At 43.7% G+C, this 19,456-nt stretch overlaps 1 protein-coding gene and 1 long non-coding RNA gene across 2 annotated transcripts; both read left to right on the top strand.

Annotated features, from left to right (window-relative positions):
• The first annotated feature begins 1,536 nt into the window (after window positions 1-1,536).
• Window positions 1,537-7,773, top strand: LOC119461972 (uncharacterized). The gene is made up of 4 exons (XR_007468420.1): window positions 1,537-1,872; window positions 3,560-3,646; window positions 6,255-6,380; window positions 7,579-7,773. It is a non-coding gene; the product is annotated as an uncharacterized LOC119461972 (long non-coding RNA).
• Window positions 7,774-12,072: 4,299 nt separating this feature from the next.
• On the top strand, window positions 12,073-19,435 carry LOC119462041 (uncharacterized). Its single transcript, XM_037723393.2, has 4 exons — window positions 12,073-12,280; window positions 14,288-14,407; window positions 15,187-15,284; window positions 17,580-19,435. The coding sequence occupies exons 1-4, from the start codon at window positions 12,081-12,083 to the stop codon at window positions 17,705-17,707; spliced, it is 546 nt and encodes a 181-aa protein (XP_037579321.1). The 5' UTR covers window positions 12,073-12,080; the 3' UTR covers window positions 17,708-19,435.
• Window positions 19,436-19,456: the final 21 nt, after the last annotated feature.

Here is a 19,456-nt window from a genome sequence, read left to right on the forward strand (position 1 = left end):
GAAAATTGTCTGGTGCAACAGATTGTGAAAAACAATGAAAGTGAATCCGTGGCACACAACGACATACTCACACTGAGCAAAATTACCCACCCGTCTACCTTACCACTTGGATTATGAAAACATTTTGCACATGTTATTCCATCTTGCAGCACAATACCAATCAGGAGTGTTTGAAGATGCATGCTACACATATGAAATGTAATCACGTTCATCGATGCTTTTGCTCCTAATGCACGATGTTGGCTTATGCAATTATATATATATATATTGTTACGCTTTCTGGAGAGGGTTAAGGGGGTTTTAATCATCACCAATGCACAAAGACTGTGGGAATCGTAGGAGCACCGTCGTCCACTCCTTCCCCTGCTCCCGCTTCCCGCGTGTTCCACTGGCGGTGCCACTTTCTAACCTTATATATATATACAGCCGTAGCCGCAGCCATGGCCTAGTGGTAGAGCACCCACCTCGGCTGCAGGATGTTGTGGGTTCGATTCGCGCCGCCGCCGGACACCCACTGGTTCCAATGGGCACAAGCGTAACCCGGCCTGGCGTTCGGCTTCCTTCAGTGGTGATACCCTTGGGAAAGGGGCGTGCGCCCTGAATTCCCGTCGAAACCTTCGTGAGCACCGAAACAAAGTGATGTTTGGGCCGCTCACATGGCGGCCATCTCGGCCATGTGGCGTCCCAAGCACCTATTCAGGTGGGGACGCCTTCGGGTTGAGGATAAACACCCCTTTCCAAGCGTTGAGGTCACATAATGGCCGAGCACCAGGCCGGGAGCGCACTTGTACCTATTTCACCGGTAGGTACACGGCGGCAGCACTTGCCTCCCACAGCCGCGGCGGTTGCTCTTCAGCAAGGCCGTCTGTGATTGGACAAGAGGCGCCCAGAGACAAGTCCTGAAATCTCTATTGGGCCCTCTTTCGAGATGTGAACCCCCTCGAGAGCCGAGCACCAGGCCACGGAACATTAGAAAAAAGCCGGTGGGTTCCCGGCGGCACCGAGATTTGAATTCGGTACTTCCCGCATACGATCGAGGCGGATGCTCTACCGCTAGGCCACAGCTGCGGTTAAGGTCTGTATATAGACCTCAACGAGATGCGACGTAGTGCTAGTGCAATTCTCTCGCATTTACCGCTAAATCGCCACATCACTTTTTTTTTTTCTCGGCCCATCAGTGGACAGAACCAGCAAGAACAAGTTTGGTAGACAAATGTGTGCTCCGTGACTGAAGCAGAACTTATTATCTTTATTTCTTAAATTGTTCGTTCTGGAAAAAAGCGTACTTTCTCGGCGTAACCGAACGCCACTATGGAGGTTTCATGCCGTCGAAAGCTGTTAGGATGCACATTTCCAAATCTATCGCTCGTCAACTGCTCCGTTACTGCAGTGCAGGGATCCCGTTGAACGAATGGATACCGCAAGTCTGTACAGACACCCCGGTGACTCGAGAGAGCCACAGCTGCTTCGCTAAAGCTGCGCCTGTCGCATAACGTCATGACGTCCGGAACCGCCTGTGTTTGATGTCACAGCTGCAATAAGAATATCAAACGGCACACTACAAAAAAATAGAGAGGAAATATTGCAGATGGATCTGCCCTGGCCCAAAGTCGCGTAGGGGCCGAGTAGTACACGTGTACACACTTCTGTACCTGTGCAGTTGGTGCTCTCGGAGTTGCGTCTGGCAATGGCTTCTAACTTAGCTGCAGCGTGTAGCGTTCGAAGCTTGGTCATGTACGGGCTCGTTTGTATCGTCGCATTTTCAGCTTGTGTGAGCGCGCACACCCACGGGCATTCACACAGCAGCACGCCGTCTAAATCGGTTCAGTTTCGAGAAAGATGGGACGCCACCGATGTGGTCCGAGACATAGAGTGAGTAGTTCCTTGGAATATTTTCGTATGTTGCGGTTTGTTTGTGAGCCAATAGAGCTTCGTTTTTAATTCAGGTGATTTGTTTTGAAGGAAAAATACAGAAAAAACCTTCCCAGATGTATGCCAACCTGAATAACTGATACATCGAAGACAACGAAGCTGTGTAAGCGAGTCCTTACACCCTTCGAATGTACTAGAGGTGTGCTGGCCATTCTTAGTGATGCCTCATGGCCGACGCCACCTGCGTGTTCTCACCGACGCCGTGGTCATACGGCCGCTTCGGGGCTTCCACACTGTGTGCGGTGCTGGACTGCGCCATTAGGCTTCACCGCGCAGCGGCTAGCTGACCTCGAACGCGGAGCTGGTAACACGTGACGTGGTAGAAAGAAAATTCTCCCTGGCTAAAGAAAAAAAAATTAGAAACGCGCCAAGGAATTGTTTTCTCGAGTAAGGCGTACTCGAGGTAATTGTCATCTTATAATGTATCATAACTGTTGGTAATTGCATTTCAAAGCAAGAATTTGGGACTCCGACGCAGGTTGCTTTGCTGGGTGTTCTTTGATTGACATTTGATACCGAGCACGCAACCGCACACCGTCGCCGTGCGAAAACGGTTGCGGAAGCCTCCTCAACAGCTTCGCTGTAAAAGAAACTCTCGTTTAAGGGTGTGCAGTTCCTTGTAGGGGCAGATACTGGATCAACGTCTTTGAAGAGTTGGCAGTCACACAGCGGCTCCATAGTTGTCCGGCACACAATGCTTACGTCAGGCCTTTTAGTGGTTCAGAGCCCCACGGCTCGAGTGTCGAGGCACACCAAACCAGGCGTCGAGCATCTGCAGTATAGCCACGAGTGCCACTACTCTTAGTGCGAGCTCTTATCGAAAAAGATTCTACGTGCAGTACAGAAATACTGTAAGTTTTTCGCAGTTCTCATACAGAACTGATGAAAGTTATACGTAGTCGTGGAGCATTCCTAGCTGGCGCTGGGCAAGTTTCAATACTGCAGCGAACACTTAAGGTGTACTGGCGTAACGCACGGGTGAGAGTATATGGAGTATGTACTGTACGCAAATGTAACACTATAGAAACTTAAGCCGTAATGTATTTTTCTGCATCTTGTGAAAGTCATTACAGTCAAATCTAGCGATCTATCCAGCTTAAATGCCAAATTCAACCTTCATGTTATTCTACAGTGCGTGTCGCTGTTCATACGTTTATTCGAATTCCCACATAGTATTTTCCTTAAATAATTTTTTTTTACTTGCAACAGAACTAAGAGGTCACGCTTTCAGCATGTGATTCTGGGGTCACTGTATACGTCTGAGATATTTGGTTTCTCTGTAATCCAGAAGAAAGTTCGGAAGTATTTCTACTGCCTTCGAGAGACCAGTGCGACCACTTGCTTTCCGACATAGACTGTAATGCTGGGTTTCCTTTGATGTAGTAGTTTAACTCGCACTTATATGAAATGCCAGTGCCTCCGAGCGCAGGAAGACACCTTCACCGTTTCTTTTTATCTCCTCGTTTGCGTGGTAGAAGTGCAAATAAAACCTCCGAAGTAAGCTGCCGATAATACGTCCTACTCGCAATTAGATCGTGTATGCCTCAACCTCGAGACTCTATTAATTACTCTATTAATTTCGAGAACAGACGAACCGCGAGTGCATTGTAGTTATTTCATCGCGCAGGCATATAAAAGAGGACCTGGCTACTCTTGTGGACATGAAGAACACCGGAGAGCTGACGGACGAGGAGATCACCTTTTATTTTTTCCGGTAAGCCTGCTCATCGGATGAGCATTCTGTGGCGTAGAAGTCCTAGCAGTCGTTGAAATCGAAGCTGCAACTCTGACGAGTCAGGAAAGACCGATAAATTTAATGCCTCAAAATTCTATAACTTGGCAGTGGTACACACTGTAGAGGTCACAAGATTATTCTCCACGGGCTGCGGCTTTCTGACATGCCTTGAAATTAGATTACATGGGAACGCTTACATGGGGAACGCAGCCAGTACTATCGGGGCTATAAGCCCCGATAGTTTGTCAGCAGAACAATGTATAACTGTCGAGCCAGGGCTTTGGACACCGTGAAGCCATGGATGCGCAGCGACCCATGGCTATCGCCACTGCAGGAACTGTTATACGAATTCAGAATACTGGAAGTCCCTGTGAATTTCCGCTCGCGCTGAGATATCCCCATCAAACTCAAATCTTTGCAACTCCTTAGAGGCATAGGTCCAGCATAATCACTCATGAGTCGACTGACTCAGATTGAGAACGACCCGTGAGTATAAGTCTGATTCGATAGACGGCGAGTCTGAGTCCGATCTGCCGTAAGCAAAAAATATATTTTATGAGTGAATTCGAGCGAGTTCCGTTTATTTTGCCGACCTATATATGCGCACAGGTGCGAATTTCGTCGAAATGGAAGAGAACCGGCGCCCATTTTCCACAACTATTCAGCTTAAATTTTACAAGAGTGTCTTTATTGGGTAGAATATCGACAGTGCGAAGCGTATGATGATCGCTGTAATAGGATCAATGGAAGAATAATTTATTATAGGAAAGACAGAGAGGTAGGCCTGAACTACTATTCTCTGCCATCTACTCTGCACAGCAAGAGTAGGAAAGGGGACATTTATCATACAGTGCACTGCACGCATTCCATTCCCCTACACGATCTGTGTGAATAGCTTATAGTGGATCGAGAACATTTTCATTGCTAAAAGAATGTATATACAATCGAGTGACACCACGTGCGGGCAGTAGAGAGTGCGAGAAACGGTTCGTAAGGCACGGACAAAGCTTTGAAGAGCAGCACGGATTGGACGGCGTTAAAGCATCAGTAGAAATATTTGTTACTCTTCCTCGCGGCATCCTTTTTCTTTCATGCGCTTGCTGTTTCTACCATGACTCGATCGCCAATGGAAAACTAAATGGTATGCAAAACTTCAGCGCATTTCGGCGTAGGAGCCAAGAAATAGCTCATCTGTTTTGTGTACTCCACATGAATTTCTTCCTACCAGGCGCGTCCATAATGTCTCACTGGGATAAACGTTTTCGTGCGGATGATTGAGTGGGAAGAAAACGTGAGTCTGCTGTCATAGTAACAGCAAAAAAAAAATATTTAGCTTTCGGCACTTACAACTCTGACTCCTCTACTCATCTCTCGGGCAATCGTGACATCCCAGAAAAAATTTCAGCGGCGACACGGATCGACGAATAAACGATAGAAAAAAATTCACCGACGATTACGATACTCCCTAATGCGAAATTAGAGCGTAGCTCTATGAGTAGCCATTTTGATTCTCAATTTCGCTAGAAGACGTGGCGGCGCATTCCTGCTTTCTTTTTGTCACGCTCTGATGTACCCGTTTTGGCACGCGATCTATTAAATTTATTTAATTTAGTTTTGCACCAATGCGCACAAAAAACCTGCATACATCTTTAATATACTAGTTACCTTTTCCTTTTATTTTAACACATGAAACTTATTTTGTTTCCATAGCATACAAAGCGACAAGTTATAAGGCACGGTGGCGTGCTCGTGGTAGTATGTTCTCGCGCCAAGAATGTGAACGGCAATAAACATTGTCGTTGCCTTCCAGTTGTACACACAATTTAAAGGGTGTTTTTCGAAGTGTGCTGTAATAAAAGCTGTGCTTAAAAGCCTGTTTGACTAAAACGTAGACGTGCCATGCACTGCTCTCAGGCACGCTATGGGTCTCTGGCGGCTGAGGACAAAGTTTATTTTAAAAAATTGAATTAGTTTCACGTCACCAGCGGTTGCGGGAAACGTGGTCTGTCGGCTGGTCCTTTCGCCATTTTGATTGCCACATGCTATACTTGGCGGAAAATGTTACCCGCAAATTTAGCTGGCGGCGGCAAGTACCCTTACAAATCTCGGAAATATTGGCTGGCGCGGACAATGTCTCGTGCGGCACGTTGCAAACGGAGCGAAGTGTGGCGCAACCGCCTCGCTAATCTGGACATCGCGAGAGCCAGCGCGTGGGTGACGCGTGGGCGCGATTCACAGCAGGCGCCGCCGACAGACCTGCCAGACGACGCGCGCTAATCTGGCGCCATCTCGTAGCCATCGCCGCCCTCACTGCGCTTTTCTTCTCACGCTTTTGCCATACCGTCCTCCGCCGCATGGTTCCGCTGCACCCTCCTCTCCGCTGATCTCCGCGTTCGCTTTCATCTTTCGCTGTGCTCGTTCGCTCGGTTACGCCGCCGACGCTCGCCGACGGAACGGGCGCCTAAGAGCTGCGCTCTAAAACAAGTCAACATTTGATGATTGCCTGCACTTTTGTTTCTTTTTACTGGCATCAACTACGCTATATGTTATTTGGCAACCTTGGCACAATGTCTGCTTTCCCTTACAGCATGCACGACTTCGACGACAACACGAATGCTGGACGGCATTGAGTTATTGTCCGCTATGCAACATACCATCGACCACGGCTTCGCGCCACCTGACTTGGGTCAGCAGAGCCTTGACGATATGATTAGTGAGTACTCGCCTGTGCTTCTCTTTACATTAATAAATGCGGTGCTATAGGAGGACGCGGTTGCCAGGTGGCACTTACGTCAGGCAACTTTTTACTGAATTTAAACTTACGTAGGATATTTATTGGTGTCTGGCGTGTGGGTTTTGTTAAAGGTATTGAATAGCAATAAGTCAATAAAATCTGCGAGGTACTAGTAAAACTACCAATTCCGCAAGTGTCCGCGTTCATTTCTTTATCGCTTACGTTATCATAAAACTCTGTGATTATGCTGTCACATGTAGACCGCTTTCAATGCCGTGAATTTGTTTCTGTATTAGTTGCATAGTATAAAATAGAGGAATGTTAAGAGACGCTAAATAACGTTAAGTATTGTCTCAAATCTATGAATTTATTGCTTAATGTTTTTTCTTCCTTCTTTTTCTATCTCGTGTTATTTTTTCTACTATAAACGTTTATTTTGTCTTTCACTACAATAATCTTTCACCACAATATGTAGTATGGTGGGCATTCCGATAGTCTAACACATCCAGATTCCACCTGTTTTCCTCTCGGTCTTCCAAACTTCAGTCTTATTATTTTAGGCAAAATTTACGCCTCCAAAGCCGATTATTTTATGTAATGTCTTCCGCCGTTGATTCCGAACTGCACTGCCTAACCACAGGTTTCATATTTCTGTACCAGTGTGCAAATATCACAAGATGTCAGTAAAGTTCCCTAAAGTCCCGAGAGATCTTTAGAAAACATTTACGTTAGAGTTTAGAGACTTTTAGGAGAGCTACGTCTCGGTATATTCTAGAGTAAGAAATTCGCGAGTTTGAAACTTTAACAGATGCTTGTAAGGTGTGGTAGTGGAGACATTTTTATCAGGTTTTCTTAGCATACCGTACATATCAGGCGCCTAAAATTGCACGTGTTTGGGTTCCATTGCAAGTCTCACAAGTTGATAACAAGAGATATGTATTTGCTCGTTAAAGCTTTTTCGATTTATTTCATGCCTTCTGCTCATAGACAATTTTTTGAAAAACTCGCGGCTCAAGTGGCTTAAAGATAAATAAATAAATAAATAAATAAATAAATAAATAATAAATAAATAAATAAATAATAAATAAATAAATAAATAAATAAATAAATAAATAAATAAATAATAAATAAATAAATAAATAAACGCCCCTCTCTTGCTTTCTTTTTTTCTTCGCAGATCTTGTCGACGGCGCCTTGATGCTTGATACAAACAACGATGGCTTTGTTTCCTATCCGGAATTGAGAGTAACACTTAAGCATAAGTAGAAGTTCATCACGAAGTGGAGCGTTTCCAACGTCTAATACTGATAGCAATAATACTTAATACCTTTACTTATACTACCTCCTGTGACAAATAAAGGCTTACGGAATGTTAGAACACAATGGTGTCAGTTTCTGAAGCCCAGACGCTCGTCGTTCAAACAATGGGATCATTGCATTGATACTATTCACTTCCTGTCACAAATAAGGTCGGTTTTCTTTTGTGAAAAACGAATTACCTTCGAGCGCGTTGACCCTGCCGTGAGGGAAGATGTGAGAACATGTGGCCAGGACTTCGCGATATATGATACTACCTGTTTCACCGACAGCTGTCTCAGTTCGCAAACTGTTCGCCACGGGTCAAGAGACAATTGAAGTTTGCGAACTGGACGTATAGAAGGCTGCCATGTGATCTTTGTTACCATTATATTTTACCTGTTGACGCATGTTGTTGCAATCATGCACACTCTGTAGTTGGCTCCGATCTGGAGGATATTCTTAAGCGCTTTCAAGAAGCATAGACTGACAGGGAAGTAGTGGGAAGTATGACAACGATGCATTGGCATACAGCGGATGTAGATCCGTTTATTTAGAGAGAGAAGGAAAATGATATATGGGAGGTTAGCCAGTCTACGGACCGGCTGACCACCTTGCGTTGGGTTAAGAAGTAAAGGCATTAAATGAGGATAGAATAAATGACCATGTAAAATAAACAACAAAACTGTGCAGATAAATGCGTTGCAGAGCTACAAATATAGTCTATCGCTCAGTTCGCATGTTCTTAAAGGACATGAAAGAGAGACACCCAGATCAATTTGCACTGATAAGGCATTCTTTCAAAACTGAATTTGCGTTCATTTCGCCTCAAGAGGTTGATTGTTAGAACAGAAAATAAACGCCAGGCTCCCGCTTGAAAAATTTCATGCCAATACCCTAGCGCCCGGACGTCAGTGGGAGGTCACGGATTGAAAGGAAAATATATATATATATATATGGACCACGGTAGCCTAGTAAAAGTTCTCGAACCTTGCTACGTTCAGCTACTGGTCCTATTAGAATTTAATGTCGTCAATTTTACCTATGCAAAAATTAATTAAGCACGAGTAGAAATCACAATGTGTGTCGTCACGACGAGTTGGTGTGGGAATTGTAAGGGTGGCATGGCCACTCGTCTTTCGTGTTTTTTTTTGTTTTTTTTTGTTTTTTATGGCTTGCCAAGCAAACTTTCATGGTAATTTGTATTTTTCTTTTCTTTTTGTATTGTAAAAGGGTAATTTGCCAATACAGGTGACACTTTTCTTTCTCTGTTTAGCGTCCCTTTAAGAAGCTGTATCTATTTGCTTGATCATTACGTCTTAGGACTCGTGTCAGCATTGCGAAGGAGGCTTACCGAGATGAAATATAGTTACAAGGAAACTTTAAAAAAGCACATTATATGACGGGTTAATCCATGACGGCAGCAGGAACAGGTAATCCAGGACATCAAATCAGAGTAAGACGGCACTTCCAGGTGTCCTGGATTACTCTAATATGTGCCTGTAAGTACTTTATTCAGGAATTGGTAAGACTAATGACGAGTTCTGGTCTTCTTTTCTGAGCGCAAAGTGATCGCTACATTCTGCTAATGACGAAGACGACAGTGAGTAGAATTTTGTTTTTTGCCTCTCACATTCGTTTGCGAGTTTGAAACGCTTAAAACGGCTGCTTTCACGTCTTAAGTTAGATATATCAGATGGTGCGTTATTGTGAAAGGTAGGTTCTTAGCTGACTCATAAGATAGACGCGATATTTTCGCTGTGCCGCCTCATTCTCCAGTGGCGTAACTGCCACCAAACTTAAAGGGACACTAAAGCAAAACAATAAATCGACTTAGACTGATACAGTATTCTTTGAAAACACTGCTGTCGCTAATTACACTGCAATAGGTCAATTATTAGAAGAGAAAATGAAGTTCAAAGTTAATTGTTTTGAATTTCGCGCGGAAACCCCAACGTCAGCACTTCTGCGTGACGTCACGACTTCTAAAGTAATTTTTCGTATTTGGGCCACGTTGGCTCAGTAAAAGTTCGCGAGACTTGTCATATTCAGTCTTGGGCTCCTTTAGAACGCAATGTAGTCAATCTTTACCGCTAAATGATTAACTGAGACCTTGAAGACGCTGTTAAAATCCATGACGTCACGGGGAGCTTGTGCGGGAACTTCAAAATGGCGTCGCCACTCGCCTTCTGTGTTTTTCGTTTTTCTGGCTTACCAAGCGGCTTTTCGCGGTAAGAGTGGTATTTTCTATATTGTGGAAGGGTAATCTACTGATACAGAAGAAATCATTTTTCCCTTTAGTGTCCCTTTAAGCCTCGCGATAAAAAGTGCCTGCAAACGACGGATCAACCATAAACAAACAATCGAGACTTGCTCGCTTCTGTACATCTCTATTCGCTTTGTTTCTCACTCTTCAAAAAAGAATTCTTAGCGACGAAGTGGGCTAGTTCGTTTTGCAGTGCGCCGAGTGAAACTGGATACGGCTGCTAACATGGAAGGACACACTAGAAACATTCTAGTTTTTGCGCCATCTCGTCCTGTCGGGTGCGTCGTGTGTTAGTAGCCGTACCTATAGTTTCACTCGGCGCATTATAAAATGAATAATTCTAAGCTTCAGTCTGAATACGTGTCGCGGAACTCACTCCAGTTAGAATCGATTTTCGTTTCTTTCCTTTTCTTTTAAACTTCGTTTTCGTTTTTAGTTGATGACCGGCGAAGGTTCCAAAAGAATGGCGCAACTGTCCAAAGCCACCGTACGCTTCGCATCAACGGCGGCGCGGCGACAAGTCCTTACAAGTTCCGACCTCACCGAAACGATTCTGAGATCAGTGCGGGTGCTCGAAGTGACCTAGAGAGAAAGCCCAATCAATGGCCGGGCCTGCCAACGACGCCGCTGTAGCAACACAAGTTGTGACGCAGAAACGGCGGCAAACACGCTCCCTCAATTTTATGAAAAAAGCTTCGATCGCCGACGAGCCGTCGCTTCCTTGCGGCACGCATTGACCGCGCTGAGTGGAGAGGCGCTTCTCCTCTCAGACTTTCGTGTTGCGGGTGGTGACACGTCTTCAAGCTTCACGCTCTGCAGCTCGAGGGCCTACGTAGCGACGCAGCTTGGAAGACAAGGACATAAGAGGTAAGGACAACCTGGTCAGAAACTTCGTTGGGCGGTGGCTGAAGCCTTCAATTTTCCAGGTTGCGGCCCGTAACTCTAAAGAGATAGCATACGTTTGTCGTTTGTTGGCGAACGTTAGAACTGTGTCTGCTTCCACAATTGTGGAGCAAAAAAAAAATTGGGTGGGAGAGCTCAAAGGTAGTCCGTTCATCGAGGTTAGTAGTGACCCAGGCCGTCTGCGCAGATTAGAAGACGCACCGCTTGTCGTTCGCGGTATTTGTACTGAGCGCGAATTATTTCGTCATAATCGTCGGCTTACACAGTAGGACGAAGGCCACACTCAGATACCTCGACTTACCTCTGTCATGCGTCGACTAAATGCACCCTATACTTTCAAATTTGCTTTTTCATCATTTCATATCTTCTGCCGACCAAGGCTCTACTTTCCTTGAAGCCTATCCTGTTAAGGTAAAGTTACACATTTTTGGCAATACCATTTGGGCATTAAGTCCCTGAAAATCAAGGACTAGCCGCGGACCCTTATAAATAAGTTGAAGCGGTGCACTGCTTTTCATTTCCAGTCACCATGTACTACAATTACAGCGAAATTCTGAATATAATGCTGCGGGCTAAAAGGTGAATACAATCTCGGCAGTCAAGGACCAACCGAGGACCGTTATGAAGAAGTGGAAGTGGAAGCAGTCTCAGCCTTCCGTCCTTATAGTTGTTGGTTTCGGGACTGCGGCAAAATTATCCCCATATGTTACCTCAATACTGGATCAGCTTTAAATGGTTTGCTCGCAACACCAGTATTCTATACGTAATTTGTAGTTATTCCCAAAATAAAAGGCCGTGTTGACGAAAGAAACAGGTGGCATCAATCGCATCTCTTTGGTTCGGTGTCCAGTTGCGATGTAGAAAAAAATTCCAAAAAGTGTTCAATGTCGTTTATTTTCATGCTTTCGTTATCTGCTCTGTTAACATTCTCATATTCTCGCTTCACCCTTTTCATTTTGTTTTTAGGACAAAAGTTTGAATATGGTCGCGATGACTTGCCCTCTGTTGAAACTAAAACAGTTTTTTTTTTATCTTCTGTACCTTATGTCCCCTTCGTAGATGCGCTTGCGACTTGATTTAGTCGTTGCCAGTTGTGCTGTTGTACTTTTTAAAGCCACTTTTGTTCTTGAAGGCCATATGGTGAATGCGATAAGCACCAATCCATGTCCACCAGATGACATGTTGTCTTGCTTCGCAGCTTAACTGGATGAGCCATGTCACCACGCCATGCTTCTGTCCTGGTTTTCATTTTACTCCTGGCGGGAGCACAAGGCTTCTCCTTTGGCGGGCAGAGGGACGAGGACTCCGTTGAGGACCCCTTGATTGAGGAAGAAGATGAGGAAATACGCCCGGAGCACAACCTACCAGACACGCCTCCTTGGTACTCCAGCAAGGGCTACCCCTACGACTACGGGTAAGCATGGCCCTGAATGTGCCCTTCATGACATATCTGATTTTTGTGCAGGTATTTGATCGATCTTTGAAAAGAAAACAGGTCTTAGCAGAGACCTTATTTTGAGACAATTCTTTTCGTTCTCAATTATCCTTACCATTCACCAGTACTTTGCAGAAGGCCGGCATTTAATATCGCTGTTATATACAACTCGAAGCTACGAATGATAAGAACGGGATAAAACATGACGAAAACAATACTTCCGATGCATGGCGCCAGGTGTCATTTAGAGCACACTGCGGCAACTCAAGAGAAAAAAAAACATAAAGATAAAAGTAAATAAAATGAGGTGAATCACGTACGTCCGGTTTCCTACTCTACACGGAGGAAGGGAAAATGAAGAAGGGTAGAATGTTCGAAAGGGAAATAACACTGAACATGCACGCGGGTCTGCACAGCACATTATGAACGGTCCGTGAGGCCTGTTGATTTAATCATGTTAACTCACCAAATCATTCAGCTGTCCTTACTTTTCAAACTCACGATCCTGGACCAGTGAGATATGGTAACGAAAACACCGTCTGTAGAAGAATGCGCTTGTTTTCAAGCGAGAACGAAACTCAGAACAAATGCCTGATTAACTCTTCCCATCCGCCAGCTGCCGTTTGAAGATCCATTACACATTCACTGTTAATGCTAAACCTACGCGTAATTACGCTTTACCGCCACTAAAAGAGTTTGTATTAAATATATGAATAACTGTTATTGTGACTTATGAAACTGTGCATTTCTTGCTATTTTTGGAAAATTTGTGTGCGTCATATGTTATGTTGTGGCAAAAAAAAAAAAATATGCACCTCGTTCAATCGACCTGACTGTAGCCGCGATGACATTAGGGTCCAACAATGTTTTGAGAACATATTGTGAACATTTTTGGCAGAAAAAGAAATGAAGTAATGAAATAAGTACTGCAGTGAGTAACATTCAAGTCTCCTGGCCCCTCCTGCTCAAGAAATGCCATATCTACAGTGAAGACGACCCTGATAATGTTAAGCTTTGTGAGGCCGATGTAGTCGACCGCAAAAGCTTTGGGAGCACAGAATTACAGGAGATGTGTAATTTCCCCTCTACTTCACCGATCAGCCACTAGTTTACGAGAGTAATAATTTCGTAGTATGGGTAAGTATCCCTACATCTTACAAAAAGCATGCATTGGATTGTGCTATGAAAATTTGTTTTTCCCCTGATCCCTCGCTCCGAAAACTTTTGTGTATAGTGGGTATGTCACGATCATACTTATGGACGCAGGGATTGGGTAAGTTACTCATTATGCTCATACAATACCAACTACAGGGCTTATACCCAAAGCTCATGATGTGTATTATTATTATTATTATTATTATTATTATTATTATTATTATTATTATTATTATTATTATTATTATTATTATTATTATTATTATTATTATTATTATTTGGATTGGGAAACCAGCAAAATGCCGAAATCGGAGAGGTCCCGGCGGTGAAGTCAATCTGTCAGCCATTGCACTCCCGCATCTGATGCTCTTGACTTCATAAATTGATGTTATACTTAACCAAGGATACCCAACTTTGGACTGATGAAAGAGGATTATCTTGCATTTCTACATACAAACACTGAAATATACGAGAATGCCTAATCATCCGCGATGATTCACCGATGTTACCGCCACCGCAGTTTGTTTCTCCTTACCAAACAATTAGCAATATCCTTCTGTGTACACAGAACCTCTAGAATACTTATACCGGGCAGGCTATCGCGCTAGAGGCAGAACACTTCCCTGTCTTGAATGCGCGTCTTCGCGCTCTCGCATATTTGTTGAATCGTACTCCACGCAGTAAGATTCTTAGATGCGTTTTAGAATTACACGTAACTTTCGTCGTTTTAATATCTACTCCCGGGTGCCATTCAAAGTGTCTGCTTTGCTTTGCTGCATGCTTCACTTTGCATTTTTGGCGGTTCATATTTTCTTGTTTTCTCCCGAACAGAATGGGCGAGGAGATGGGAAACATGTTCGGCCCTCACAACGAGGACCTGTTCAAAGACAAGGACTACCTTTTTGAAGAACCCCAGAAGACTTTCGAGGAGATATACGAAGAAGTTTTCAGGTACAAGACCGTATTTTACGCGTGTACGTTGCTTTATTTCAATGAAACAAACAGAATACGTCGCCACAACTGCGCTAAGGATTGCAAGAGCTTGTCGCTGACTGTAATTTCCTGATGGGAAGGGGTCGCGCTGATGGATTAAGGACAATAGAGAATTTCGGGGTCCTCGGGCTCAGAAACGTCACTAGTCTCCATGAATGCCGCAAATTTGTGGAACTGATTTGAAGTCATAGCAGTGACGTAGCCAGAAATTGTTTTTCAGGAAAGGGGCAGGAGGGGGGTGAGGAGGCATCCAGCGGTAACTGGAAGGCGAGGAAGGGGGTAGGAGGCTATGAAGGCTGCATACTAAGAGATATTGCGGGGGGAGGGGGGGGGGGGGGGCGCTTGCCCGGTGTGACACCTCCTGGCTACGCCACTGAGTCATAGGTTGCGTACCAGCGCTGTCACTTAGGACAAGCGTACTTCTACAGTGTAGAACAGTGTCGTACAGTGTCAGTGTAGTTGTCTACTGTCAGAAGATAAATGCTATAGAAACGACTCTTTGTCGCTTGTGGCGTAGGAAAGGAACATGTCTGCATGCCTTCGAAATCGGAGGTAAGCGATGAAAGGAAGTCGCCCAATTGTGGAAACTAAGCAACATTGTTCAACTCTTTTTGCATTGCTACTTTGCATCATTACACGCGCGTTTCTATGTTTGGTGTTTCTTTGATGAAATGGTCCAAGTTATTAATAAATAAATGCACTGTTTTTATTTTGTATATGTGCGCCTTCCATGCCAGGTTTCATGACGTTGACAAAGACGACGTGCTCACGCCAGAGGAAGTGCGACGGGCGCTGATCCACTCGAAAGTCGACATTGTGGATGCCGCAGGAAATGGTATGAGTGTTACTCTATTACGAGGCTGCAGTCCCTGTTTCTTATGTAGGCTTCGTGTTACCATAAAGAGCCATTAATGCAGCACACTTGTTGTAATATTTAAACGACAAAGAGTAGTGATTAATCTGTCCTTGCTCATGCGCTCCCCATTAATGCTAGAAAGTAGGAGAGGCTGTAGGTGCTGCGCTTTCTAAGAAAAAAGAATATATGTTCATTAAAGTATACGGACCGGGTACAGTGCCGTATTCTTGGTGCCACTAGCGCTTGTGAGCGGATAGGACGATAATGGGTAATAGGCGGGTGCTATCTCTAGGTATTGTCGCACCACCAACAGTAGGATTGAACTTTCGTGTTAATTTTTAGCCGCTGTTCGAGTTTTAGCCATTTAAGAAGTCATTTGCCTTCAGGAGGCTTGCCGTTCCGCACACATCGGCTTTCCTGAATGATTCTTCCTGTTCCCTTATACTATTCGACACATGCGCAGAATGGACGCATCCGTATATGAACTGGTCTACAAGACCAGGATAGCTTTTCAGTCCAATACAAAATTCTTTTTCGTAACGACACTCGACTGCATGACCCAGATTTTTTCCACCATTTTCGATTCAGTATGCTGTATAAGACATGGAATATATAGAATAAGATGAGTATAGAACAATCAAAAAAGGTGCACCGTTTCTTACCAACCGGACTTGTAATGAATGCTTAATTGAAACAAGTGTCGTTTCTGGTGTGGTGTTCCTTCGATACGAAAAAAAAGTTGATCATTGCTGAAAAGAGCAAATTCAGCACGGCCAAGCCACTCCAAGAAGCGTGTTGTCAGCACCGCCCACGTTTTAACATCAACTCAGAGGAACGGCGTCCGGTGTGGAAAAACAGGCAGACGATGGAGCTGATGGTTGTCTCTACAAACATTTAGCGCCCTTCATTCAACATATTGTAAAATAATGCTAATGTCCATAGAAGGACATTCGCCCTTTCTCTCCTCCCCACGCATCGCTCGGTCACGCTTATGCATCACGGACAGCGCCGATCCACCCCCCTCCCCCCTCCTTGTACGCCAGAAATTTATGACATCCACAGTGATTAGTCGCAGGGACGCGAATTGTCGACTAGCACTCCCAAGGCCTCTTGATTGAGATATAGTGAAGGACACACGTGCTCTTAACGCAGAAAGGAGGGTTGATACAATTTTGCTTAGGAAATCGTACAGCTAGCGTTGTCATGATGCGATTGCGGCGTACGATCCGACGTACAACTATTCGTAATTTAGAACTGAGGTTTGAACAGCGCGAATAAAACAAGGACACCAAGAAACAAATACCACAAAACAGCGCTTGTTTGTGCACATATTTGTTTCTTCGTGTCCTTGTTTTATTCGCGCTGTTCAAACCTCAGTTCTAAATTATGAACCAGCTAGCCCTCATCAAGACCTTACTGATGCAAACTATTCCTACCAACAGAAGAATCTAACATGCTCCCCAAAAGGTTCCAACAAAGTTTCCACGTGTTCTAACTTCCGGAATAGCCATATTGCCGACGCTGTGCATGTCGTATTAAACGCCACGTCGCATCGTGCGCTGCCTGCTTAATTGTTCAGCACAATTTCTACCTCACAGCCTCGTGATGATTTCTTCGCTTAGTGAGCAACGAGATTAAATCTTAGGGGTGTGGTAATACCCGAAACTTTCGAAACGTGAATAAAAAATGGTACGATTCGATTCGTTCTATGAATCGAATGGTCACTATTCGCAAACACCAATATTTCTTGGATAGTTCTGGAATATTTTAAATCGTCAACTGCATATGTGCGATAAAAATTAAAATTAGAGCAGAAATGCGATGGATTTCATCCCATTCGCCTTATAGTATACATAAAACATGATAAGTTACGTATTGGAGCACATTATGCGTCGGCGAGGAAGCCAGACGCTTCCGGCTAAACCGCTATCATTCGCACTCACTGAAGAGTTCCGAGTACGCGGACAAACTGCTTATTTGTTCGAAGTGCTCAATTTGTGTTTTCAATAAACAATGCTTCATAATGTGAAATGCAGCGACGGAAGCTTGTTAACGTTGTGAATATACTAGTTATATATTAGTGGCGAAAACAGCTGCTCATTATTCGTAAACTATTCGACAAGTATTCGATATGCGATTCGATTCGCTCCTGGCACTATTCAATTCGTATTTGATTTCGTCTCAAAAGTATTATTTGCACAGCCGCTATCAAAGCTGTTAGGGAACATGTCAAAGAGACAGTGTCTTTTTTTTCTCTCTCTCTCTCAACCACAGATCTCGTGGACGACGCCCTTGCATACGACGACAAAGACAAGGACGGAATGCTGTCGCTCGAGGAGTTCCTGCTTTCGCAGAAGACAAACTTGAGCGGCCTCAGGAGCCTCGGGTCTCTGGAGCTATGACGCGTCACTGGTTACGAGAGTCTCCGAACTATACTTCGTATCAGCATCAAAAATTTTAAGGTTTACGGCGTTTTTACTCGTGTTAATAACTAAAACACCGTGCACCGATCTTCGCGTTATGCGCTTTAGAGTGAAGAGACGTATGTTCTAAAGCGCTATAGCGACCTATTTTTAACGCTGCAATTCCCAAACACAGTTATACATCAAGAAAAAGTGAAAAAAAAAAAGATTGTTGACATTTATTTATGGCCATGGAGTGTACATACGTGGTGTTCCTTTTCTTTTTCTTTCTTATTTTTTTAGACCGTACAATTTTTTTAAATCGCCTATAACAGATGGCGTAATCGTAGTCTTTGAGTTGAATTACTAGCACAAGAAATTATAGCAGGATACATTACTAGCACGAGATATAGAAATGCATAGTCGACTAATTACCAAAAATTACTATTATCTCTAAATCAAATACTTTACGGCAAATAAAATTTACGAATTGTAAATCACTGTTGCTCCACTTACTTTCTTTCCCGCCATTTTATCTGGAACGCCCATGTATTTCGTCGCACACTTTGGGAATGAATATCTAGGAACTGGTGCCATCCTCAAAGTTTCTTCCAATTGGATACGCCTTGCGAACTCACCTGCTACAATTCGTAAATTAAAATATACAGCATAAAATACTTATTTGAAAGTTCATTATTTATTTATTTCTTAATTAGCCTATTATGCATTTTGATTTCTCGTTGAAGTAATTCCCACCTCTTTGAGTAATCAATCTCGATGACTAGAATTAAGTTATCTTCCACAGGCGATATTAAAATATTCTGTATGGTCTGTGAAAAAAAAAACATTTGGTATGTAGAAAGAAAACTAAGAAATGTCTTTTTCTCTGTTATAACTTAATTACTGTGCTAATAAATTAATTAGCAACTACTTTGTTAAACTATCGGCGGCTGAAACTTCACTCCAGCATATAAGAAACTATGGGCTCTGCATTAAGTTTCTCGCGCTTCAGTCAGCATTTTGGGGCATCAAATTCGGCGTACCCTATATGATAAATTGGACATTACAGGGTTAATCGCGTTACTGGCTACAGAAGAGGCCACGTTACCATCTCACTTCCCTCCACTGCACAAGAAATTATGAATCAGGTGCTCCTTTTCGCTTGAGCGTTGTTTTAAAAAATCTCCCCCGAGTTCATTAAGTCTCCGTGTAAACAAAATAGAAAAAAAAAAGGAAAACGTGGTGCAAGAGCATGATAGATGTAAAGCCAAGATATAGTGAAGAAAAATTCTTGTTGTGGTGCACGTTTTAAAGTAACCTCATTGCCTCACCCACTTCTCAACGCTATTGTTAAGGTAACTAGATGTGTGAACTTCAGGGTTTAATACTATGCACTCAGTGGTATGCTGTGTTTTTCGCTTGTACCTGACCATTTCCATCGTGAAATGCGGAGTTGCCAGGGTATGCTAACCTGGTCGACGTCTCGACGTCAGCGAGTAGTATTTCTATTAGGCCACACTGGCGCGTTTCACTTTTCTTTTTTTTTTCTTGGTTTGAAATGAGCCATTGCATTGTCTACAAACGAGCCACTGGTGTGATGTACGTGGCGACGTTTTCGTCCGAAATAAATTTTCCCTGTCTGCTCCCGACTGCATTGAGCATAAAGATGTAAAAATGAGTGGCCTCTGCGTCCTTATCGTACATTTCAATGATGTCCTATGTTGAAACTTCTCATGTCTGTTACAAGCT

The sequence above is a fragment of the Dermacentor silvarum genome, chromosome 8 (genome assembly GCF_013339745.2).
Source record: "Dermacentor silvarum isolate Dsil-2018 chromosome 8, BIME_Dsil_1.4, whole genome shotgun sequence".
NCBI lineage: Eukaryota > Metazoa > Arthropoda > Arachnida > Ixodida > Ixodidae > Dermacentor > Dermacentor silvarum.

Bases quoted from the DNA above. Each gene is read 5' to 3' on its own strand.
- LOC119462041 (XM_037723393.2), top strand. From the start codon at position 12,081: ATGTCACCACGCCATGCTTCTGTCCTGGTTTTCATTTTACTCCTGGCG. The intron at 12,281-14,287 runs GTAAGCATGGCC...TCTCCCGAACAG, and splicing joins GGCTACCCCTACGACTACGG to AATGGGCGAGGAGATGGGAA. The intron at 15,285-17,579 runs GTATGAGTGTTA...TCTCAACCACAG, and splicing joins TGTGGATGCCGCAGGAAATG to ATCTCGTGGACGACGCCCTT.